Genomic DNA, 27,153 nt, shown 5'->3' on the forward strand with positions numbered 1-27,153 from the left:
TATTTGAGACTGTGTTCAATTGAAGTTTCACGCTAACCAAAGTGACTTAGTATTGGTCTACATGTTGTCTTATATCTCCTAGATATAGGACAGACACTTCAAAACCTTATTCCTTGTGATTAAGTTTTTGACTGTCTGTTTTGCCATTTATGAATGTGTTATTGAAATCTATGCAGCCTACTCAATCACTTTTTATAGCTACTGTTTACAGGTCTCCTGGGCCATATACAGCGTTCCTCATTGAGTTCCCTGAAATCCTATCGGACCTTGTAGTCATAGCAGATAATATTCTATATCGAATCTTCCATTCCTCTCAAAAATGTTAGAAAAGGCTGTTGCAACTCACTGTCTTCCTGAAGACAAACAATGTATATGAAATGCTTCAGTCTGGTTTTAGACCCCATCATAGCGCTGAGACTGCACTTGTGAAGGTGGTAAATTACGTTTTAATGGCATCAGACCGAGGCTCTGCATCTGTCCTCGTGCTCCTAGACCTTAGTGCTGCTTTTGATACCATCGATCACCACATTCTTTTGGAGAGATTGGAAACCCAAATTGGTCTACACGGACAAGTTCAGGCCTGAAAGATATCAGTTTGTCTCTGTGAATGGTTTGTCCTCTGACAAATCAACTGTAAGTTTCGGTGTTCCTCAAGGTTCCGTTTAGGACCACTATTGTTTTCACTATATATTTTACTGCTTAGGGATGTCATTCGAAAACATAATGTTCACTTTCACTGCTATGCGGATGACACACAGCTGTACATTTCAATGAAACATGGTGAAGCCCCAAAATTGCCCTCACTAGAAGCATGTGTTTCAGACATAAGGAAGTGGATGGCTGCAAACTTTCTATTTTTAAACTCGGACAAAACAGAGATGCTTGTTCTAGGTCCCAAGAAACAAAGAGATCTTCTGTTGAATCTGACAATTAATCTTAATGGTTGTACAGTCGTCTCAAATAAAACTGTGAAGGACCTCGGCGTTACTCTGGACCCTGATCTCTCTTTTGAAGAACATATCAAGACCATTTCAAGGATGGCTTTTTTCCATCTACGTGACATTGCAAAAATCAGAAACTTTCTGTCCAAAATTGATGCAGAAAAATTCATCCATGCTTTTGTCACTTCTAGGTTAGACTACTGCAATGCTCTACTTTCCGGCTACCCGGATAAAGCACTAAATAAACTTCAGTTAGTGCTAAATACGGCTGCTAGAATCCTGACTAGAACCCCAAAATTTGATCATATTACTCCAGTGCTAGCCTACATACACTGGCTTCCTGTCAAGGCAAGGGCTGATTTCAAGGTTTTACTGCTAAACTACAAAGCATTACATGGGCTTGCTCCTACCTATCTCTCTGATTTGGTCCTGCCATACCTATCTACACGTACGCTACGGTCACAAGACGCAGGCCTCCTAATTGTTCCTAGAATTTCTAAGCAAACAGCTGGAGGCAGGGCTTTCTCCTATAGAGCTCCATTTTTATGGAATGGTCTGCCTACCCATGTAAGAGACGCAAACTCGGTCTCAACCTTTAAGTCTTTACTGAAGACTCATCTCTTCAATGGGTCATATGATTGAGTGTAGTCTGGCCCAGGAGTGGGAAGGTGAACGGAAAGGCTCTGGAGCAACGATCCGCCCTTGCTGTCTCTGCCTGGCCGGTTCCCCTCTTTCCACTGGGATTCTTTGCCTCTAACCCTATTACAGGGGCTGAGTCACTGGCTTACTGGGGCTCTTTCATACCGTCCCTGGGAGGGGTGCGTCACTTGAGTGGCTTGAGTCACTGGTGTGATCTTCCTGTCTGGGTTGGCGCCCCCCCCCCCCCCCCACTTGGGTTGTCCCGTGGAGGAGATCTTTGTGGGCTATACTCGGCCTTGTCTCAGGATGGTAAGTTGGTGGTTGAAGATATCCCTCTAGTGGTGTGGGGGCTGTGCTTTGGCAAAGTGGGTGGGGTTATATCCTTCCTGTTTGGCCCTGTCTGGGGGTGTCCTCGGATGGGGCCACAGTGTCTCCTGACCCCTCCTGTCTCAGCCTCCAGTATTTATGCTGCAGTAGTTTATGTGTCGGGGGGCTAGGGTCAGTTTGTTATATCTGGAGTACTTCTTCTCCTGTCCTATTCGGTGTCCTGTGTGAATTTAAGTGTGCTCTCTCTAATTCTCTCTTTCTTTCTCTCTATCGGAGGACCTGAGCCCTAGGACCATGCCTCAGGACTACCTGACATGATGACTCCTTGCTGTCCCCAGTCCACCTGACCGTGCTGCTGCTCCAGTTTCAACTGTTCTGCCTTATTATTATTATTATTATTATTGGACCATGCTGGTCTTTTATGAACATTTGAACATCTTGGCCATGTTCTGTTATTATCTCCACCCGGCACAGCCAGAAGAGGACTGGCCACCCCACATAGCCTGGTTCCTCTCTAGGTTTCTTCCTAGGTTTTGGCCTTTCTAGGGAGTTTTTCCTAGCCACCGTGCTTCTACACCTGCATTGCTTGCTGTTTGGGGTTTTAGGCTGGGTTTCTGTACAGCACTTTGAGATATCAGCTGATGTACGAAGGGCTATATAAATACATTTGATTTGAATGGGTTTCTATGGACCATAGCAGTAAAGGCCAAATTCAATAATTGATCAAATAATAAATAAATACATGTTTTTATACCTACATGGGTCCTAGAATTCAAATAGCTAAATGACCCATGGTTAGCTTAGTAGTTATCGCGAACGAAGGGCTTAGACTCACAGTGGCTCTCCTGCTGGATGATGTAGTACCGTACTACTCTGTTGCTCCCTATGGGCAACACTAGCCGAGAAACACATCAATCAAAGCTCATCTTATAGAGCCTTCAATTAAATAATTAAAGAGAGCGGTCTATTAGATGGCTACTATAACTAATAAAGCTAATGAAGCTATAGGCCCAGCCCGGGGAAAATATAGCAAAACACTATTAGTCAGTCAATGTAATAGTTCCAACAAGGACAGAGAAATCATCAAACAGTCATTGTGGCTGTCTCAGTAAGTTCTGTGTTGGCTGGTGCCTCACTACGGCGTGTTTGATAGACCAGGTTTACATGCCGCTCCTTGTGGCTGGTTTTGGATTGGTGCGGCTCACTGTACCTCGTTGTGAGTCGTTGTAGGTGGGCAGGGGGGGGGAAGATGAATGACTCACTATAACACTGTGCTCTTGTTCCGTTTATAGAGTACGTGTCAACCTGGCTGAGAAATGGTCCTCTCTAATCACACGGTGTGTGTGTGCAGTGAACAGTAAGAGCAGAGTACCTTGGTGATAGGTCTCCTCCAGTGAGGGAAAGACTCTCCTTACTGGCATTAATACTGGCTGTACATGTTTGCTACAGCAACACAGCCAAGCTCTTCTTTTGACTCTTGTAGTATTGCTGTTAATATTCAGTCCAGAGGAAAAGATACTACATGTATGGGAGAAAAAAATCCATATCCTCATGTGAGCTTGGTAACCACTCAAATAGTCTGTATTGGAAGCGTGGTCTCCAGAAGCCATTGTCATGGCAACCTAAATAATGCATTTTTCTTTTATCAGCTCAAGAACACGCAGCTCAGTGATGGACAGCAATGGTCAAACTACTTCTGCATTGCAAATCTCCTTATGCGTTGGAAATTAACTGAGGGGGTGTAGAAGCTGGTTAGGTAAAAACAAATACTCAACCACTAGTGTGTGTGTGTGTGGACAAAGAACTCTTATTTTCATGTCATCCAACAAATGTAAATGCCTGGAATTTGCTAAAATGGCATTGGCACTTGGATTGGATCCAGTGCTATGGTCAGATGACATGTTAATATAACTCTTTGGCCACGCACACCAGTGGTGAGTTTGGTGTCGAAATAAGGATGCATAAGAAGAAAATAACCTTATACCTACTGTAAAATAGGATGATGGATTTTTGATGTTAAGGGGCTATTTTGCTTCCACTGGTCCTAAGGCCCTTGTTAAGGTCAACAGCATCATAAACTTTATCCAATACCAGGAAATTTTTTACTAAAACCTGGTTTCCTCTGCCAATAACATTTTGCAATGACCATCTCAGTCTCTGGACTGGAACCCCATTGAAAACCTGTGGTATGAATTGAAGAGTGCAGTCCATAAGAGCAGAAAAAGGTTATCAAGGATCTGAAAATATTCTGTATGGAGGAATGGTCCAGATCCCTCCCAATGTGTTCTCCAATCTCATAAAACATTTTAGAAAAAGGCTCAGTGCTGTTATCCTCGCAAGGTGAGGTATTGAAAAGCATTGAAAATAGGGTGCCAATAATTTTTACATATGCATCTTTTTGAGAGAAAAAATACTACGAAATCTCTTTTTCTGAGCAATTGCATTAGTATAAAATAATGTAATTTTCAAAAAACATTAAGCATACAATATAGCTCAGAATCTGTATTACTTGTTTTACACAATATTTTTTGCTCATCTTTATTAAGGATGCCAATAATTTTGGACCTGACTGTATGAAACGTTTAAAACTCACCCCAACTATCTTCTCCACTCTGTTGATGCCTTTCCCAAAGATGGTTCCAAGCTGGTCTCCAACACCAGCCAACAGGAAGCCAAAGAGGGGGATTCCCAGGAGGGCATAGATGATACAGAAGATACGTCCCCCCTCCGTGTGGGGAGCGATGTTCCCAAAGCCTAGAGAAAGGAGTGATCATAAACCCACACCCACACACAAACACACAGGAAGAGGTTAACTAGACCAGGGGTTCCCAAACTCGTTTTTGTTTTTTGCCCTCACACTACAAAGCTGATGAAAATAATCACAGCTTGATGATGGGTTGGGTGTTTGAATCAGCTGTGCAGTGTGTCTGGGCCAGGACAGAGTTGGGGCCAGGACAGAGTTTGGGAAACCCTGAATTGGACAATGGATTCTCAGCTCCATGCAGTCCTGGGCACCGGCAGCAGGTTTTTATATTCCAGACAATTATTCTCATTACCAAGACTGAACCAAATGGGACCTAGTGAATGACCTGCAGAGAGCTGGGACCAAAGTAACAAAGCCTACCATCAGCAAGGGCATTGAAGATGAAACGTGGCTGGGTCTTTCAGCATGACAATGATCCCAAACACACCGCCTGGGCAACGAAGGAGTGGCTTCGTAAGAAGCATTTCAAGGTCCTGGAGTGGCCTAGCCAAGTCTCCAGATCTCAACCCCATAGAAAATCTTTGGAGGGAGTTGAAAGTCCGTGTTGCCCAGCAATAGCCCCAAAACATCACTGCTCTAGAGGAAATCTGCATGGAGGAATGGGCCAAAATACCAGCAACAGTGTGTGAAAACATTTGACCTCTGTCATTGCCAACAAAGGGTATATAACACAAAATTGAGAAACTTTTGTTATTGACCAAATACTTATTTTCCACCATAATTTGCAAATAAATTCATAAAAAATCCTACAATGTGATTTTCTGGATTTTTTTTTCTCATTTTGTCTGTCATAGTTGAAGTGTACCTATGATGAAAATTACAGGCCTCTCTCATCTTTTTAAGTGGGAGTACTTGCACAATTGGTGGCTGACTAGATACTTTCCCCCCCCCACTGTATATGAAGTATTCCAAGAAACAATTTAAATGAACTATTCAGATCTTGTCGTGTGACCTACTGAGGATTGAATTGAGTTTATTTCAGTTAATTGGTTTCCCTTAACCAAGAGGAGCTACTAATTAATATATTCTATATTTGCTGCTCAGCTGGGGTGAAATTCAGCACACAGTGATTCTATAGGATAGACGTGAAGAAAAACGGATTAAAATACACACTGAGTGTACAAAATGCTCTGTGACCAGGTGAAGACTGATCAAGTGAATCCAGCTGAAAGCTATGATCTCTTATTGATGTCACTTGTTAAATCCCCTTCAATCAGTGTAGATTTAAGGGAGTTAAATAATTATTTTAGAGACAATTGAGACGGATTGTGTATGTGTGCCATTCAGATGGTGAATGTGCCAGGCGCATTGGTTGGAGTGTTTCAAGAACTGCAACGATGCTGGGTTTTTCCACACAACAGTTTCCTGTGTGTATCAAGAATGGTCCACAACCCAAAGGACAACCAGCCAACTTGACACAACTGTGGGAAGCATTGGAGTCAACATGGGCCTGCGTTCCTGCGGAACGCATCGAAACCTTGTGGAGTCCATGCCCTGACGAATTGAGGCTGTTCTGAGGGCAAAGGTGGGTGCAACTCAATAATAGGAAGGTGTTCCTAATGTTTTGTACACTGTGTACACTGTGTAAATCTGTCAATTAAGATTCCATTAAAATACCCCTTTTAGGGGGACATCAGGTGATGACTAAACGACAGTCCTGTCTGACCCTTCAATTTTCGGATCAGGAAAATATCTTGAAAGAATCATGAATAGCTAATAATCCAAGCATGATTTTTGAGTGCTCCAGTGCCTTGACTTAAAAACATTCATGTTTTGACAATAACTCTTTCAAGCAATTGCAACAGGAACTGTGTGATTTAGGATGTGAAGACAAAGCAGATCATGATCATGTCAACTGAAAGCTGCAGCATTAACCAGTCTGAGAGAATGAATGAGTAGAGGGAGTTCTACACTAACTGGCTTAGAGGTTGTAGAGAGAGCCTAATCACAAGGATCAGCAAGCCAGTGCCACATCTATAATTCACACACACCCTCCTCTCACCTCCAGGAGCTCACACAGCAGACCTGTGCATTACACACACACACACACACACACACCTTTTTGCTCCCCAATTCAATGGTATCTAATTGGTAGTTACAGTCTTGTCTCACCGCTGCAACTCCTCAGGAGAGTCCGTACGGTCGAGCGCCATGTATCCTCTGAAACACAACCCAACCAAGCTGCACTGCTTCATGACACAATGCCCACTTAACACGAAAGCTGGAAGCCACACCACTATGTCAGAGGAAACACTGTACACCTGGCGTGTCAGCGTGCACTGAGCCCAGCCCACCACAGGAGTCGCTGGTGCACAGTGGGACAAGGACATCCCTGCCGGCCAAACCCTCCCCTAACCCGGACGACACTGGGCCAATTGTGCACTGCCCCATGGGTCTCCCGGTCGCGGCCGGATGCAACAAATCCTGGACTCAAACCCAGGATCTCAGGTGGCACAGGTAGCACTGTGATGCAGTGTCTTATACCGCTGCGCCACTCGGAAGGCTCTACAGGCACACACTTAACCAATTAGGCTGCACTACTGTATTCAGTGTGGTGAATGATCCCCATTGAAAATCCACCATCTAATTGCAGCAAGAAATGCATATATCAGGCAAAGCCCATTATGATTCCCATTCAAAAAACCCTTAGCACTAAACAAATTGAACACTCATTCACAAATCCCTTCATGTACTACAACAGCGCCATTCAAAATCCCTTTGGTCTGAAACAGCTTATAGTAATTACAAAAATCTGAACGACACATTAACACTATCATTCAAAGCACAGAATCACTCTCCTCATTAAATACTGTAAGTAGAGTCAGTGGATGTAACCAAATCTAAATCCAATTGCCATTGGAATTTCAATAGATATTAAAGGAACTACTGTATATTTAGACAATATATATATATTTTTTATTACACCACTTTACATTAAAAGGAGTAGATTTCCCAAAAGCCAAACCCCCTTTAGGCTACATGCAACTGAGCCAATTCCATCAGCCAATTCCACCTGTTTAGACTGTAGACTCCTGAGCCAGGACAGGACAGGAAGGGCCTGCAGGGTGGAGTCTAATGGCTCTGTGGCTTCACTTCCTGACAGACAGTCACATGCCACACACACACCAATCACGCCTCATTAATTGCTGCACTCAAACAATCAGAACTCCACAGGACACAACATTAGTCATTACACCCCATGCATGTGGTGAGGAGGATAGATATTGCTCTCGCTTTTTAACTTCATGTCTTATTATTTATTTATTTGAGACAGATGCCAATCAGATGCCAATCAGCACTGTCTGGCATGTTGAATGAAATAACCAATAGACGTGTTGTTTCATTGCACTTGCTGACACTTCCTGTTCTCAGCATCAGCAAAATCTCTGGTTAAGATTTCCTCTGTCTGAATGAATCTAACGTGACACACACACAGAGAGATACACAGAGAGAGAGAGAGAAAGACACAGAGAGAGAGAGAGAGACAGAGAGAGAGTGAGAGAGAGAGAGAGAGAGAAGCCCATTTCCATGGTCAGTAGCTATTGTCATTACTCAGGAGGGAGGGCTCCTTTCATGGGATGAAAGAGAGGACTACATGGGCAGAGAGTGGAGGAAAGTGGAGGAGAGGAGGAAATCAGGAGAGTTTCTGAAGGAGAAAACCCTTTTAGCACCGGAGATGGCGAGGAAATATGTGAAACATTACTATAGGCTGTCAGTCACTGACTTCTGTACAACTGAAGAGTAACCCTCTGCTCTCTGTATCAAAGACATTTGATGGGAGAGTAGTGTAGAGTGTAAAGCTATAATCCTTACCCACTGGGCACACACTGGTTGAATCAATGTTGTTTCCATGTCATTTCAATTCAATTATGTTTAACCAACGTGGAATAGACGTTGAATTGACATCTGTGCCCAGTGGATAGTTGCTACAACTTTGTTTTATTATTAAATAATTAAATATACCCATTGGTTCTTAAATAATATAACATATAAATGCCTCATGAACTTATTTATCTTTTAATCAGTTGATGATATTGGCGAGAGAAAGAAAGGGGGAAAGGGAGAGAGAGAGAAAATGAGAGGGGTAGAAAGCAATAGACATGTCTGACAAGCTAAAGCTGGTAGATTAGAGCATAGTTTACTGTGGGTTTTTAAAATGTGGCTTCAGATTTTTAACACTGAATATAGTACATCACAAATTAAAATGTGTTCAGGCCTTAAAGAGGCAGTGTGTGAACTGTGTGTGAGAACTGTGATGACACCTGACAAGACCTCCACCGCCATTATCCACACATACTCCACATCAAGTACAGTGTGTCATCACACATACAGATGTAGGATCTTAATTTGAGCCAGTTTGCTACAGCTGGAAAATAATCCTGCAGCAACAAGGAATTGTGAATTATTATGTGGATTATAATAACATTCACATTTTTACAGGGGTTGATACATTTTTCATAAGTAAAAATCAAGTCTGAAATGTCAAAGTGTGAATTAAAAACTTCAGAAGCTTTTTTAAACCTCAATTACACTACACATTTTAAATGTCCAGCATTGCAGGAGAGTTCTCCTTCAACAGGTTGATAAAATGAAGATCCTACATCTGCACTGTAATAGGTTATCATTCATCAAGTCACGCAATAGCAACGTGCTAATTAACAAGACAATACAGTGTATGCCATAACACACATAGCAACCTGTCGTAGTCCCTCTCAGTGGGACCAGTGGGACTGCAGATGGACAATAAAAGCTGAATGATGGCACTGCTCTGGAAATGAATGTACTTTAAGATGCAGGATCTAAAACGTTATTAAGGTGAGCCGCTTCATTAGCCTTTACAGTGGGAACAGGCTCGTTAGGCTTTATTGAGACACATTTGAGCCCCTATGGATGGCGTGACAACAGATATACCATGGCCTAGTTACTGTAACTGTATACTGAGTTCAGCAAACTTGGTTCAAGATTCATGGTGTTTGTCGGCACCATTTGGATACCAAAAGTTCCATTATTTATCTATCCATTATTTATCTTAAAGTGGATAATTCACCCTCTCGTCTCTCGTGTACAGAACTTGGGGGTACAAGATCTAGGGGAGAAGCAGCGTTAGATACAACACCAGAACAGAACACTGTAATGAACTATTAACCCTTCAATGTTAACTACCTCTCTCATTTACCCGCTCTGTGCCTTAAGTGTGGGATAAATCCTCTGAGAGCTGTTTGATTTTCACACCATGGAGATGCAGCCTTCACAGGAGACACAGGCTATAGGAGGAGGACTAAATGAGGGTTCCCAGGAGAAAAGCCCATTGTGATGAATTGAATTGTTTGCCTCTGCCTCACTGTCAGATATAGATGGCAAAGACAGAGAAAACAATTACAGTTGTTTCAATTCACTTCCTGGATAGATTGAAATCCAGACAAAGCCAGAGAACGCCTGATAACCAATTAGACCTCTTCTACCCCCACATCTCCCAAACTAATCATTATAAGGTAAATTAATCAGAGAGGATACTGTTCAACCATCTCTAATTGATTCAAAGAAGCAACTGCAGCAGAGAGAAAGAGATAGAAGAAGGCTAGTTATAAACACGATTTAACCAAAAGGCTTTAATTATTATCGTGGAGATGAACTGTTAGCCATTTCGTTGTTGGAGAAAGTCTGCCAGTCTAGTCTTTTGTTTCTGGGCAGTGGGATGAAAAAGATAATGGGAGAAAATTAATCACCTGATTGTGTGTTATATTCTTTCTACTGTACCTCTCCTCTATTCAATGAGCTAAGCAATGGCTGCATATCTGCAAAGCAGCAGTTGGCAGGGAAGATTGTCTAAATGGCTAGACAAAGTGTGGCCATTTAATACAAACGAATTGTTAAAGCATTAAAGTGGTGTTATGTCTGTCAAGTTGACAGGAAGTTCCCCTAGTTAAAGGATATGTAACATTAGCTGTGGACAACCCCTTGAAAACAAAGGCAGTCAAAACAACATCAAAGCAGTTCAAACATTTGTAAAGAGAAACAGAGATGATGCTGTTTAGTCAGACAGAGATCCAAAATCAAACATCTTGAAAGGACAGAACTGTCCTGCAGATAAAAAAAGCATTCAAACTAGAGCCGTTTTAGTTGGAAATCTAGAAGTCTTATGTCAGTGAACACCATTGCCTGGTTCCAACAAACAGCAATCTCAAACATGCCTACACAAGACTTGTGCTGCAGTGAAGGGAGAAATAGAACTCCGTTCTCACATCTCAGATGACTATCATCAAATGTCAGAAAATAACTGATGGAGGGAACTATAGATCTGACTCTCTCCCACCATTCCTCTTAGTGCGTACACAAACAGCACATTGAAGGTTAATGTTTATGTTGATTTAAAGACGCAAAGACAAGTGCCTAGGAAAAGGTTTGGAACCGGGCCCAGCAGACACACGTTCCAGACAAGCTATCAGACTAGTGGCGGCCCCGTGTGTCTGTTTGTGTGTGTGTGTCACACTTTTCTCCTTTCTGCAGCTAAGCTCTTACAGCTGGAGCTGACAAGTAAAGTGACGGGAAGAGGGATGCCAAAGCTGTGAAGAGATATAAAAATTCAGGCTCATACCCACCTTTGGGATTTATGACAATCCCTTAGTATGTATGGTGTTGATTAGAAATTACACTCAGTTAGTACTAAGCACTTCAGTGAACCCCCATTATTCATGAATCCACACTAGAATACTCACGCATCAAACATTATTGACCATTCCTACTCTCCCTTCCAGGATGGCTACAAGGCCCTCCCCCGCCCTCCCTTCGGCAAATCAGATCACGCCTCCATTCTACCTTTCACTTCCTATAGGCCTGTTCAACACTGGTCTGACCAATCGGAATCCATGCTTCAAGATTGTTTTGATCACGCTGTAACTGACAGACTTAGAGGTTATGTTGTTGTCTTTTGTTTGAATTGTTTACGTGTCTGCTGTGCAGGGGAAATAATAAGACAAGCGGAACTACGTAGCTAATACTGTTGTAACGGGGATCCTTATTGTAGCAACACACTTTTGGGGGGAAGGCAATCCTGCGCTGTGTTAGCTAAGTTTTCATGTCATCGGGTGTAGTTCATAAAGGTTGCAGCGTGTATGTTGGGATGAAGTGTGAATTCATGCCAGGAAGTTTGATTTCCTCCCTTCTGTAATAAGCAGCCAATGAGGTATTTTTCCTTTATTCATGCATTTAATTTGATACTGTTATAGCGCCGGTTAAACTGTTATGTATGTAAGCACTTCAGAGTTATACCAAGCTAATAAGTCACTCATAAGATAAGGTTGTAAGTAAGAGTGTGCTTAACTGTATTTTTCATTTACTTTATAGTTCTCACGGAAGGTGATAATTCTGACTAAAACTACAGAATAAAGCCACCAGTTAAAATCAAGGAACGGTTGTGCTCGTGGTTACTGGAGGGAGCTACACACGCAGACTGGGATATGTTCCGGGTTGCCTCTGAGAATAACATATACACTGACAAGGTGACTGAGTTCATCAGGAAGTGTATAGAGAATGTTGTTCCCACCGTGTCGATTAAAACCTATCCGAACCACAATCCATGGATAGATGGCAGCATACGCGCAAAACTGAAAGTGTGAACCATTGCATTTAAACAAGGTAAGGTGACTGAGAATATGGTTCAGTACAAACTGTCCAGTTACGCCTTCCATAAGGCAATCAAACAGGCAAAACGCCTGAACAGTGACAAAGTGGAGTTGCAATTCTATGGCTCACACACAAGACGTATGTGGCAGGGACTCCAGACAATCACGTGTTATAAAGGGAAAATCAGCCACGTCGCGGACTCTGACGTCTTTCTACCAGACAAGCTAAACACCTTCTTCATCCACTTCGAGAGAAACACAGAAACACGTGGGTGACTGCCACTTCCAAGGACTGTGAGCTCTCATTCTCCGTGGCCGAAGTGAGTAAAAAATTTAAGCATGTTAACCTTTGCAAGGCTGCCGGCCCAGATGGCATCCCTAGCCGCGTGCTCTGAGCATGCGCAGACCAGCTGGCTGGAGTCTTTACAGACATATTCAATCTCTCCCTATCCCAGTCTGTTGTCCCCACTTGCTTCAACATGTCCACAATTGTTCCTGTACCCAAGAAAGTGAAGGTAACTAAACTAAATTACTTTAGCCCGTAGCACTCACTTCTGTCATGAAGTGCTTTGAGAGGCTAGTTAAGAATCATATCCACTGCAATTTGCATACCGCCCCAATAGATCCACGGATGACGCAATCGCCATCGCACTGCACACTGCCCTATCCCATCTGGAAAAGAGGAATACCTATGTAAGAATGCTGTTCATTGTCTACAGCTCAGCCTTCAACACCATAATACCCTCCAAGCTCATCATTAAGCTTAGGGCCCTGGGTCTAAACCCTGCCCTGTGTAACTGGGTCCTGGACTTCTTGACGGGCCTCCCTCAGGTGGTGAAGGTAGGCAACAACACCTCCACTACCCTGATCCTCAACACAGGGGCCCCACAAAGATGCATGCTTAGCCCCCTCCTGTGCTCCCTGTGCACCCATGACTGCATGGCACGCATGTCCCCAACTCAATCATCAAGTTTCCAGATGACACAACAATGGTATACTGCAGTGGAGAAGGCAAAAAGCTTCAAGTTCCTCAGCTTACACATCTCTAACAATCTGAAATGGTCCAACCACACAGACAGTGTGGTGAAGAAGGTGCAACAGCACCTCTTCAACCCCAGGAGGCTGAAGATATTTGACTTTTACAGATGTACTATTGTGGGCATCCTGTAGGGCTGTATCACCCCCCTCAACCGCAGGGCTCTCCAGAGGGTGGTGAGGTCTGCCCAACACATCACCGGGGGCACACTGCCTGCCCTCCTTGACATTTACAGCACTCGGTGTCACAGGAAGGCCAAAACATTCAAAGGACCTCAGCCACCCGAGCCACGGCCTGTTCACCCCACTACCATCCAGAAGGCGAGGTCAGTACAAGTGCATCAAAGCTTCCATTCAGCCACAAGAGCATTTGTGAGGTCGGGCACTGATGTTGGGCGATTAGGCCTGGTCGCAGTCAGCGTTCCAATTCATCCAAGCGGTGTTCGATGAGGTTGAGGTCAGGGCTCTGTGGAGACCAGTCAAGTTCTTCCACACCAACCTCGACAAACCATTTCTCTATGGACATTGCTTTGTGCACAGGGGCATTGTCATGCTGAAACAGGAAAGGGCCTTTCCCAAACAGTTACCACAAAATTTGAAGCACAGAAATGTCTAGAATGTCATTGTATGCTGTAGCGTTGAGATTTCCCTTCACTGGAACTAAGGGGCCTAGCCCGAACCATGAAAAACAGCCCCAGACCATTATTCCTCCTCATAGTGCCAAACTTTAAAGTTGGCACTATGCATTCGGGCAGGTAGCGTTCTCCTGGCATTCACCAAACCTAGATTAGTCCGTCGGACTGTCAGATGGTGAAATGTGATTCATCACTCCAAAGAAAGCGTTTCCACTGCTCCAGAGTCAAATGAGGGAAAGCTTTCCACTACAGCCCACGTTTGGCATTGCGCATGGTAATCTTAGGCTTGTGTGCAGCTGCTTGGCCATTTCCACCATAATTTGCAAATAAATTCATAAAAAATCCTACAATGTGATTTTCTGGATTTTTGTTTCTCATTTTGTCTGTCATAGTTGAAGTGTACCTATGATGAAAATTACAGGCCTCTCTCATCTATTTAAGTGGGAGAACTTGCACAATTGGTGGCTGACTAAATACTTTTTTGCCCCACTGTATATATATATGTACATACAGTGGGGCAAAAAAGTATATATATACCAATATATATACACACAAATCTAAAAAGTAAAATCTAAAAAGTAAAATAATGGAATTAAGAAATATAGAAATATTAGGACGAGCAACGTCGGAGTCCGGAGTATACATATATACAGTGTATAACTGCACTGTTAGAGCTAGGAACACAAACATTTTGTTACACCCGTAATAACATCTGATAAATATGTGTATGCAACCAATACAATTTTATTTTATATGGATATTCTGATCGATTTATTATGAAAGTACCACTACTTTAACAGCCTGGCTGAAAGTTACCAGTTAAAAAATATATATAGCGTTGACACAGCATTGATAACATAAAAGTCTGGCTGATGGTTGATTATGGATCAGAGAGTACTGATTATTGACCAAACTCACCAATAGTGGTGATGACAGTGCCAGCGAAGAAAAAGGAGGAGCTTAGGTCCCACAGACTTGTCTGATTGGATGAGTTCGCTGATGGGTTGACGCCCGCTCTGATGGCAGAGATCACTTGCTGAGGAGACAGAGAACTGCAGTTTAGGGTTAAGGGTCACACACATACTTACACAAACACAAACACACTCCACTCAAGTAGGATAGTACCTCCTAATGCGTGTGTGTGTGTGTCTGCGTGCATTCGTGCGTTTGTGTATGTGTACAGTAGAGCACATGTGTGTGCAGGATCTGGTGTGCACGTGTGTGCATGAGTCTGCTCTTATGGTAGATGCACCACATGCTGGGAAACAAGCCTTTTCACTCTGCATTCAATCACTACCAGAGCCGCCTCTTCCTGCACTCAGACTACGAGCTGCGTGTATGGCCCCGCGGCCGCTAGTGTGTGTGTGTGTGTGTGTGTGTGTGTGTGTTTGTGTGTGTGTGTGTGTGTTTGTGTGTGTGTGTGTGTGCGCGTGTGTCCCAGCCTGTTGCATAAGGAATAGAGCAGCAGAGTGTAAACTCACTCAGACAACTAGTCTTATCTCAGGAGACAGAGAGGGAAGTCATCTGATGGAGACAGAACACACACACACACACACACACACACACACACACACACACACACGCACACAGGAAGAAACTTAGGGGATCTAAGGAGGATGTGCTGTCGGGTGAGAAATTGTGGTCATGCATAGGTTCAGCTAAACTCAAAGCTTTCTCCTTCAGGCATCCATAGAGTTTCAGCCAGTGCCAGTGGAGTCAGAGCATGCTTCATCCCCTATAAACCCACTAAAACAGCTCGAAATATTAGATGGCGACAACACTCTGTAATCCTAACATATCTCATTAGTGGGTTCAGCACTGCTCTAACAAACATGTCTGGACATCCTTGTGTGTGTCCATGAGGGAAATAACACTGTAACAAACACAGAGGAAACCACCCAGTCACTGATAATCCTGATAATCCATGGGCGTCCATGTGTCCCAGAGCAAACATAGAAAGACAAGTGGAGTCTAAACACAGCTCTACTGCTTCCATATCAGTCCCTTTAACCAATCAATAACTTAAATAAACATCAATCTGAGTCTCTTGAGAGTTGGAGTCTTTTTTTATACTTAGTTTTTATTGTAGGAACACAAAGAAAGTACAAATAAAGTCAAATAAAATCAAAAATCTAAAAAGATCTGGCAGTTACAGTGCACTTCATACATTCATCATCATATCATCATATTAGTTACATTGACATCTTTGAATTAGACCTTTTCCAAGTACGAAACCCATTTTTCCCAGTATTCTTGACCTCTCTCCTGTTGAGTTCTTAAAGCAAAGGTCATACGCTCCATGTGGTGTATTTCTTCTACAATGTCTATCCATTGTGTCACTGTGGGAGGGTCTTTTTGTAGCCATTTCCTTGTGAAAGCCTTTTTACTGGATGCCAGTAGGACCTTCAAGAGGTACTTTTCTCTATTGTGTAAGTCATCAGGTATTTCACCCATGTACAAAAAAATGAAAATTTGTTCTATGTCAAATCCCATTATTTTTCCAATGTTAGATCTTATTTCTCCTCAGTAAGTTTCGATTGCGGGGCAGGACCAGAAGATATGAGAGTGATCTGACCTCAATAGACCGCATTCTCTCTAACAAGGGTGTAGGGAGTCAGTCTGTTTTGATTTCAGTTTAGGTGTTATGAAGAAACGTTTAACATTCTTCCAACATAATTCTCTCCATGACCTTGAGTTGGTGGAGTTTTGTTGAGTCTCTAATATGTTCAACCATGTTTCATCAGTTATTTCAATGTTAAGTTCCTCCCATTTCTTTTTAATACAGTTTGTAGAATGTTTCTTTGAGGATTGAATACCCAAGTAGAGATTTGAAGTAGTTTTTTTGTTACTCCCCAAGTTGTATGCGTTAGTGAATACTTGGATAAATTTTGTAGGTGCTCGAGGGTCAGTCACTTTTATCTCCCTTAAGAAATAGTGTCAAACTTGTAGGTATCTGTAAAAATCTTGTTTATCCAAGCCATGTTCTTTACTTAGGTCCTGGAAGTTATCTAGGTCCCCATTCCTTATAATTGTACTGAATGATGTGATGCCTTTCTGCGCCCATTGTTTAAACTTGCTGTCCTGAGTTGCAGGGATGAAGCTGGGGTCGTATGCGGGCCAACTCAGCAGTTTGATCTCTCTGTCTAAATTATTTTTGCTTAACTACCCTAAACCATGTCTTCAGAGAGAAATTAATCCACTGATTTTGTCTATTGTATATTTATTTTATCATGTCCTTATTTCCCAGTACTGACTGTATGGGTATCTCTGTCAAAGTAGTCTCCATGTCTTTCCATTTGGAGTCGTATTCTGAATTGCACCAACACACCAGAGGTCTCAATTGGGCTGACACATAATACTCTTTTAGGTTTGGTAAGGCCATACCCCCACAGTTTTTTTGGTAACTGTAGTGTTGTATATCTAGTTCTTGGTCTCTTACTGTTCCAGATAAACCTTGATATCCGTTTATCCCATTCCCTAAACTGTTTAGGCGGGATTTCTATGGGCAGTGATTGGAACAAATACAGTAAACTTGGCAGGATGTTCATTTTGATTGTTTCAATTCTACTACTAAGATCTAAGGGAAGTGAATTCCACCTATATGTCATCATATATTTTCTTGTTAATGTGATCGTAATTCATGCAATAAAGTTTGAGTGTATCTTTTGGTAAATTTACTCCCAGATATTTAATGGATGAAGAGGTCCAGGTGAAGTTATACCTATTCTTCAGCTCTTCCTGTGGGGTATAATTATATACTAAGGCTTGGGTCTTGTGTACGTTAAGCACATACCCTGAATATGTTCCAAATGTTTGTAAAACATCCATCAGTCTAGGTACACTTGAGCCTGGGTCTTTAAGGAATAACAGAACGTCATCAGCATACATGCATATCTTGTGTTCACTGCCTCTTATTGTTATTCCCTCTAAGGTTGGGTCCTGCCTTATTGCCTGTGCTAATGGTTCGAGGTACAAGGAGAAGAGCGTGGGTGAAAGATTACAGCCTTGTCTTGCCCCTCGCTCTAATTTGATCGTTCGTGTCAAATGTCCATTTATCTTTATTCTAGCGGTCGGACATGAATACAGTGTTTTGATGCACTGTATCACTTCTTTGTTGAAACCAAATCTTTCCATAACTTGGAATAGGTAATCCCATCCCACTGAATCAAATGCTTTTTCTACATCTGGACTGATTAATATTGCACTTGTCTTATTCTGAGTAATGTGGTCCATGACATGTAGTGTTCTCCTTATATTGTCCTGTGTCTGCCTATTTTGTATGAAACCAGTTTGATCTCCGTCAATCAATTCTGGGATTATGTTCTCCATTCTTTTGGCTATTATTGATGCATATAGTTTATAATCCGTGTTAAGAATTGCGATAGGTCTATATGAACTGCATTCCTTCTTATCTTTACCCTCTTTTGGGATTACTGATATGATGGCCTCCCTCCATGATGGTGGGAGTCCAGTTAAAACAGGCCTTAAGTAGAGGTGTTAGTTGTTCTCTGAAGGTCTTGAACCATTCTGAAGGGAAGCCATCAGTGCCTGGAGACTTGTTGACTTTTTGTTGAGATATTGCTTTATTAATTTCTTCGGTGGATATTTCTAAAGTTAGTCTATCATTTTGCTCTGTCCCAACTGAAGGGAGATCAAGTGAGTTCAAAAAGTCCTCTATTGTCTGACTCCTGCCTTCTCTGGTTGCTTGTACAGATTTGTATAATATGATTCAAATGCATTCTGTATTTCATCTAATTTGCATGTGATCTTCTTTGTTTTGGGGTCTTTTATTTTGAAAATGGTATTCTGTGCTTGTTGTTTCCTGAGTCTCCATGCTAGTAATTTGGTTGCCTTTGAGCCTGCTTCATAATATCGTTGTTTCAGGAACCTAAGCTTTTTCTCTACTTCTTCTCTATAAATCTGGTCAATTTCCTGTTTTACCTTTTGAATCTCTCGTAATATAAGAGGGTCTTTGGAGGATTATATAAGAGGATCTTTCGACGATTATATCTTCTGCTGTCGTGTTACGGGCTGTTATTGTAGCTCCGCGACCTTTTCCTATTTTCCCCTTTTCCATTTTGCGTAAGTTATTATAATGCTCAGATTAAATACTTGAATTTAGGGGGGGGAATACCAAACTAGGCAGCCATTTCCTAAGTTGCGTCACCGGAAGCCCGAGTTGGAGCCTTAAATGCTGCTTTTGTTGGATTAAATGGATTTTCTCATTATGTGTTCTAGAGCGGGTATTCTGAAACTGGGGTACACGCGATGCCGTTGGGGGTACACCAAATAAAAATGTGATTTACATTTTTTTAAATGTCCATTTATATTTTCCAACGGGGCTATACATTTGGGTGAGGTTTTCTTCTCCCCTGAGTAGCCTCGTTTCACTGCAAAATAAATAAATAAATAAACCATCTAGTGTTCAGAGTAATAACAACACAATGTCAAATACAGGTAGCCTAGTCATACAATTAAAATCCAATCACATTAACCATTACTCTCTCGTAGGAATTCCACTAACGGTCCGTATGTAGCCAAACGTAGCTGCTGCTCATGTTGGTATATGCACTGATGGCGCAAAAGCCATGACAGGGAGACATGGTGGAGTGGTAATGCACGTGTAGGCAGTTGCGCCAGACACCACTTGGGGACACTGCAGCATCCACCGAGAGGCTGTTGCTGCCAAAGGAATGCCTGACATCTTGAAAGATGTTTTGGACACTACAGTGACAATTGTTAACTTAAAGCAATGATATGGGCAGTGACCATATAATGCTTTTACAACACAGAAACGCGCTGATTATCAAGGGACAAAGTATTGACACGGTTTTTTGAATTGAAAGACGAGCTTAAAGTTTTTTCTACAGACCATAATTTTCACTTGTTTGATCACTTGCATGATGACGAGTTTCTCACACGACTGGCCTATCTGGGTGATGTTTTTTTCTCGTCTGAATGATCTGAATCTAGGATTACAGAAACTCTCCGCACTATATTCAATTTTGAGGCTATGATTAAGAAGTTGGAGCTCTTCTCTGTCTGCATTAACAAGGACAATACACAGGTCTTTCCATCATTGCATGATTTTTTTGTGTGCAAATGATCTCAAGATTACAGACAATGTCAAATGTGATATAGCGAAGCACCTTGAGTTGGATGCGCAGGTACTTTCCTGAAACGGATGACACAAACAACAGTCCACTTACCGGTATCTGAACAAGAGAGCCTCATCAAAATTGCAACAAGCGGTTCTGTGAAAATTTAATTGAATCAGAAGCCACTGCCAGATTTCTGTATTGGGCTGCGCTCAGAGTATCCTGCCTTGGCAAATCTCACTGTTAAGACACTGATGCCCTTTGCAACCACGTACCTATGTGAGAGTGGATTCTCGTCACTCACTAGCATGAAAACTAAATACAAGCACAGACTGTGTGTGGAAAATGATTTTAGACAGACTCTCTCCAATACAACCCAACACTGGGTTGTGTGCATCCATTCAAGCACACCCTTCTCATTAACCTGTGGTGAATTACTCACCATTTTTGATGAACAAATAAGGTTTTATATGAAAGATGGTTAAATAAAGAGCAAAATTATTGATTATTATTTATTATTATTTGTACCCTGGTCCTATGAGAGTTTTTTGTCACTTCCCAGAAGCCGGGTTGTGACAAAAACTCACACGCATTCTTATTTTTAATAAATGCATTGTATAGAGTGTGTGGCAGGCTTACAATGATGGCAAAAAAACAACATTTGAGAGTGCTAGAGGGGGTACGCAGCTGGAGGTTTGAATGTTTGAAGCGGTACGGGACTATAAAAAGTTTGGGAACCACTGTCCTAGAGTAATGGGACAAGGGCATGATCTTAATAGATTGAGATCCAGCCTCAGTCCCTGAGGGCCCATAAACTCCACCTAAGAAGCTCTTAGTCCAGGAAGACATTGTATACAGTACATATCTAGAGTACAGTATAGCCTTATGATAATATAATATTAAAAATTCCTGAAAGAGTGTCAGAGATAAAAATAAAAAAAAACTTGAGATATGCTATCTGCCTAAAAAAACCTTGCAGATATTACAAGGCTATGAAGGTTTCCGATAACATTGTGGAGAGCAGATGTGGGCAGCGGTCTGCGTGCTGCTGGTGGGAGTAAAACAGAACTAAGGCACTGTCCTGCAGAAAGTCATAGCAGAAAGACAAAAGAAAGAAAAAGGAGAGAATTTGGTGAGCTGGTGGAAATCATTAGGACTTCAGATGAAATGTTTGATCTGATTTAAGTCCTTCACAGGCACATTGGGAGGTTTTTTTCATCTTCCACATTCTATGATTGCCTGCTTGCAATCATATCACATTCATCTCAAACCTGATCTTATCTGAGATGTGCACTTGAATAAATAAACTAGGGGACATAACTGCAAAGCAGGCAGGAAGCATGCAGCTAGACCAGGGACTCTGTGTTCCATTGCTATTATTATGTACTGTAGCATTAAAGCCAGGCCACACACCCCAGAATGGGAAACAACACAGAGCACTGTCCATGGTCCTGATCCTTCACAATCAGCACCTACACAGGCTAGGCTGCATGCTAGGCTACACACCACACTTCAAACACTTTGTAACAGGAGTTTAACCCAATGAGTCTCGCTGACTTCTAACCCATTTTAAACATTGTGTGTTTGAGCGACAGACTTATGGGTTGTACCATTGGATTTGTATATTTCTTCTGCATCCATATATATCAGATATTAGTCTGTGTAAGTAATGGGGGCTGAGCTACAGTGGTGTTTGTGAGACAAGGGCAGATCCGGAAAGACCTCACAAGCTACACAAGAGGCGTTAGAAGCTAAGGGGTTCTTCTACATATCATATGAAATCCCAGGACATAGTATCTATAATACTGTAATAAACTCACATAGTTGCTGTCTCAAACTCCAAACAGTTGTCACCGACTAGCTGGATATTAATTTCCTGGTGAGCAAACAATTTCTGCACAGTATTCACATAAATGAATAAATACATTTTACAATAAATCTCATGAATGCTATTCATGTCAAATAGTTGTGTGTTCTACTTGTTGCCCTGGCTGTCCTGAAAATAAAATGGGAAAACACTTCATTTTGAGGCTAAATATAATGACTGGACATGCAGATAAATGAAAATCTGATATTTGCTGGGGTCTCGGGTGTCGGGCCTGAGGTCGTTCCACGAAATGTGTGCCTTTTGCATTCCTTTGATATTTAAAAGTGGAACTGAAAGCATTTTAGCAACATGAAATCTTATTAAAATCTGTTCATATGGTGAGGCTAACAAGGTACAAATCTGTTGTTCTGCCTCTGAACAGGCAGTTAACCCACTGTTCCTAGGCTGTCATTGAAAATAAGAATTTGTTCTTAACTGACTTGCCTAGTTAAATAAAAGTAAAAAATATACATCCCCAGGAAGAATATGACACTTTAGTTGTATTTTATATTTTCTGACAAGATGTGGTGATTTTTGTGTTTTCATAAATTCTAAGATTGTTTGGTGAATTACGTATACTAAGGCATTTGTGAAAATTCTACAGCAACATATAGTGGGAAATCGGACGTGAGTTTGGACAATTAATGGACACTGCAGTAAATAAAACCTAATAAAAACATCTGTCTTGTCCAGGACAGGAGTCCACGCAGGCCGGTGTGCCATAGCCAATCAGAGCTACAATAGGCCTTCATGCAGACAAGCCATTTGTCATCACTCACTTTGAACTGGACTGTGTGTTTACAGGCAGTAGCAACACAGTGACTTTAGACCATTAGAACGCATTCGCCAAAAGTCACAAAATACACCTGGATGGAATTCTGCAAATATGTAAATACCACGGGAGTCCTCTTACATTTGGGAACTTTACATTCTTATTGATCAAACAACCATGATATTATCTCTTATGCACATCACCAACAACAAGACCAACAACTAATGCTAGCCAGAGCAAGATGAGCTAAAATCTAATGAAGGAACATTAGATAAACCCTCTCAAACTTCTTCAGCTTGGTGGCAGTCAAAATTGCACTGAAAAACGATGGGGAATTGTAGCCTACTCATCCTTCTGCAGCTTGCAGCCAATGCATGCTTGTCCCAACCAAGCACCCAAGCTAACTGGCTAAAGTTGACAAGCTTGATTATTATAGTATTTTTTTTAATTAACCTTTTGATATGGGAAGAAAAAAAAAACGTTCAACATGTGCTATTTATGACAGAATGTTAAAATGATGTGAAATCAGAAGTTTTTTTTCACCAACTTACGCATCTCTAAAGGCACCGAACTGGTGGAACAACTCAGCTACTACTACCCCAGTGACTTTCAGTAGAGTAGCAACTGGGTTGGTGCAAAGTCAAGGCGCTGTTCACTTCAATTCATCACTGTGAATGAAGGGGAGACAAAACTTTAAATCTGGCTAACCCAACCTGTTACTGTTGAATGTGATTAGAACGGTGTTATAGTGTGCTGTTAAGGGAGGGAGGATGGTGCTGTGACTACAGTGGGTAGACGTTATCTACACTCATAGGAGAACCCTTTTTGGTTCAAGTAAGAACCTTTTTTGTTCCAGGTAGAACTCTTCTGGGTTCCATTTCGCATAGCATCCACTCTGATATGCCTGCTGGCTCCATCTCTCTGGATGTCTGTCTCCTCTCTGTCTCCCAGCAAAGGCATGCAGAGATATTAATGCACATATTAAGGCAGTGTTTTAGCATTCACTTCCAGTTGTTCTCACTCTAACCCTGTGGAATCATACAATGGGTATAAGAAGAGGCCCACAATGGAATGCTTTTCTGTTGGCATTAACAAATGTGTCTTCCTCCTCGTCGCCGCTACGCTGGAATCCCCCCTCGGCCGGGCTTTCAATAACACACACGCTTTTAATTACTCCCTTCGAGGGAATGTCTCTATTCATTCATCTAGCGAGGTGGAGAGCCAGGGGCTCTGGAATACTGTGAGCTTGGTAAAAGGTGTGAGTGAGAGAGAGAGAGAGAGAGAGAGAGAGAGAGAGAGAGAGAGAGAGCGAGAACGTGAGAGTGAGAGAGTCACGATGTGTGTATGTAAGCAGTGCATATTAAAGAGAGGTGTGTGAAAGTGGAGGGACTATGTGTGTGAGATAGAAAAGAGTGTTTGTATATTAATAAATCATCCGAGTAGCCAGGTAGTGCCTGGCACTAACCCCACTGAAGGCCTTACTGGAGTGGTACAACATCTGACTAATGGCTACTAATGGAAGGAGTCACCAACCACTGCGGAGTTTCCCACTTAGAGAGGCTTAGCGAGAGCGAAGTCATGTTCCTTACCTCCTACTCCCCTCATAAAACTATCCTGAACTTGCAAGCTTACATTCTGTTTAGCGAAACAGAATGAAACCTTGCGAGATCAGGATGGTTCGTACGAGGCCAACTCCCCACCCCCATTCAAGCCTCAAACAGTTTGGCTTCAATAAAGTTCAGTTGAAAGTTATTTTGGTGTCACAAGCCCCCAGCTGTTGTGTTCAGTGTGCTTTTATGCTCCGACTACAAAACAAAATGTATTAGGAAACATAGAGCAGGCTCAAATATTAATGGCATTATTACTCTACTCAAACATTAGCAGGTATTCACATCAGCAAAGTGTCTATTACCCCAGATTGATAAGCCATGGTAGCCAGCCAGGTGGGTGCCACAGCATTGGTAGTAGTGGGAGATTTTGACAGTGATCTCTATTATGGATAGACACTAGCAAGTGATCACTTCGGCTAGGGTGTTCCTCTAAAAGAGTAAGGCTTTTCCCTCAATCACACTCCAGCAAAAAGGAACATAAATTTAAACCATTATCGTTCATTACTGTATGTAAACACTAGCACATCAGCTAGGGGCATTTTTCCCAGGAAATAATCCAGTGTTTTTCGTACTATAACTTTAGTCTACACAGTAGCTCTGTGGACAGGATGTAGAGTCTGGACCCACCTTGACGAGGTCCTCCAGTTCGGAGGAGTTGACACAGGCGTGCAGCGACAGGAAGTCCAGTTTCTCGGCCAAGATGGCCAGCTTCTGTTGGCTCTCGTGGGGCTGCTCCAGTGCCCGGAACACCAGGGCTCCCACAATGAGGTAGAGCACCACCAGGAAGAAGATGACTGATACCGTCTTCCACCTCATGACGGTGAAGCGTGTGGTGTCGTATTCGTCCTCGGGGGAGTTCAGGACCAACGGCTTGGCAGCCGAGAAGGAGAGGCGGGGCTTGGAGTTGTGAGCGGCAGACTTTGGGTCAAGGAGATCAGGTGGGGCCACTGTAAGAGCGGAATCATTACCATTGGCTGTTAACTGGGATGTCAATAATCATTGGTCATTGATCACTTTGTTGTGGCCTCTCTTGTAAACCCATCTCTCTAATGAAAAGGTTTACTTCATTTAACTGATAAACTGGTAAATTAAAGTTCTGTCACACCCTGATCTGTTTCACCTGTCTTTGTGCTTGTCTCCACTCCCTCCAGGTCTCGCCCATCTTCCCCTCTGTGGATTTATACCTGTGTTTTCTGTCTGTCTGTGCCAGTTCGTCTTGTTTGTCAAGCTTACCAGCGTTTGTCCTGTCAGCTCCTGTCTTTTCCCAGCCTCTCTTTTTTTCATCCTCCTGGTTTTTGACCCTTGCCTGTCGTGACCCTGTACCTGCTCGCCTGACCACTCTGCCTGTCCCTGATCCTGAGCCTGTCCCTGATCCTGAGCCCTGATGTTACAATAAACATTGTTACTTCACACAGTCTGCACTTGGGTCTTACCTTGATACCTGATAAGTTCAATATTTTGTGTTAAGCCTTAGCTAAAGATGCAACAACAACATTATTAAATTATGGTGATGGACCTAATCATAAGATAAAAATGATTATGTGGGCCATTTAAACCATATTTGCAATTGCAAATTGCAATCATCTATGGCCTTAGCAGTACTCAGACATGAATGCAGATGCAGGAGGACATCTCACCCATCTTTACGTGAATCACGTAAATTCCGGTTGAGGGACGACTGCTTGTTGTTCGATGTTCACGACCTTGCTTAATTAAAAAAGGATTCCGTTTTAATTTTCTCTCAGCCATTTTAACAATCCTAGTAACAAAGTCCGGTTACACACTCGTTTTATTATTGCACTATCTTACATCGGTTTTTAGAACGTGTAGCTTTTTAGGTTTACACTCTTTCTTGCATCCTGATCTACTAGACTACCTGTGAGTTGCACCTTAGAACATTTGACCTGTCAATGAAGATAATCCCATTTGTGTTATCGATATCCAGCTAGTACATCAACTGGTATAGCTGCTTTTAGTGTTTACACACCAGCATTGCTGGAAATTAGCTTGCAAAACAAGTAATAGTCCGCCGGAAACCAGAAGTTAAATAAAATTCAGTTTAAACTTGCTCTGTTGATTGTCTGTAGGTTTGGTCCTTATGCAGGGGGGAATTTGAGAAAAAAAACATCTAATGGAATGTATAATTAAACTAAATGTACAAACTTGTCTGTTGTAGACCCATGCTGTTCCTCAGTGAAGCCAGTTCCTCTCTGCTTACCTCGTATCAAAATAAAAGTCCCACACAAGTCCTTGCTTTTTTGTGCAGGTATGGTACACATGCAGGAATTGCATTTTGACATTAGCTAAGCAGAGAGGAAGTGGGTCTACAACAGACCCACGTTTGGAAAGTCTGTTTTAATAGAGCTCGTCAGCTTGTAATTCTCAAACCCAAAAATGAGTTACCTCTGGATGGTTCAGCCATTCCTATGGGGAAAACGAATGGGGAAAGAATATGGTTTTGGGATAAACGCCGAAAATAAGGTCTGAAAATAACACAGGCTTATTAGATAATATCAGTCAGTTAATATTACCTTTATAAATAATGAAGCCTATGTGCTATGTGTGTTTTTTAATGTGTTTTTCAACTTTTACCCTTTTTCTCCCCAATTTTGTGATATCCAATTGGTAATTACAGTATTGCTGCAACTCCCCTACAGACTTGGGAGAAGCAAAGGTCGAGAGCCATGCGTCCTCCGAAACACAACCCTGTCAAGCCACACTTATTTTTGACACACAGCCGCACCAACGTGTCAGATGAAACACCATCCAGCTGGCGACCGTGGTCAGCTTGCAGGTGCCCTGCCCGCCACAAGGAGTCGCTAGAGCACTGCCGGCAAGGAAAT

At 42.2% G+C, this 27,153-nt stretch overlaps 1 protein-coding gene across 1 annotated transcript in view; it reads right to left on the reverse strand.

Moving 5' to 3' along the window:
- The window catches only part of kcnk2b (potassium channel, subfamily K, member 2b), a 45,478-nt gene extending 20,226 nt beyond the window's left edge, over positions 1 to 25,252 (reverse strand). Inside the window, exons 1-3 of the mRNA XM_031800485.1 lie at positions 24,938 to 25,252; positions 14,882 to 14,999; positions 4,501 to 4,661 (exon numbers count right to left, since the gene is read on the reverse strand). Coding sequence (XP_031656345.1) covers positions 4,501 to 4,661; positions 14,882 to 14,999; positions 24,938 to 25,126 — 468 coding nt within the window. The 5' untranslated portion in view covers positions 25,127 to 25,252. The remainder of the gene's footprint in view (positions 1 to 4,500; positions 4,662 to 14,881; positions 15,000 to 24,937) is intronic.
- Between the last annotated feature and the right edge of the window lie 1,901 nt (positions 25,253 to 27,153).

Source organism: Oncorhynchus kisutch, linkage group LG21, assembly GCF_002021735.2.
Source record: "Oncorhynchus kisutch isolate 150728-3 linkage group LG21, Okis_V2, whole genome shotgun sequence".
Classification (NCBI taxonomy): Eukaryota; Metazoa; Chordata; class Actinopteri; order Salmoniformes; family Salmonidae; genus Oncorhynchus; species Oncorhynchus kisutch.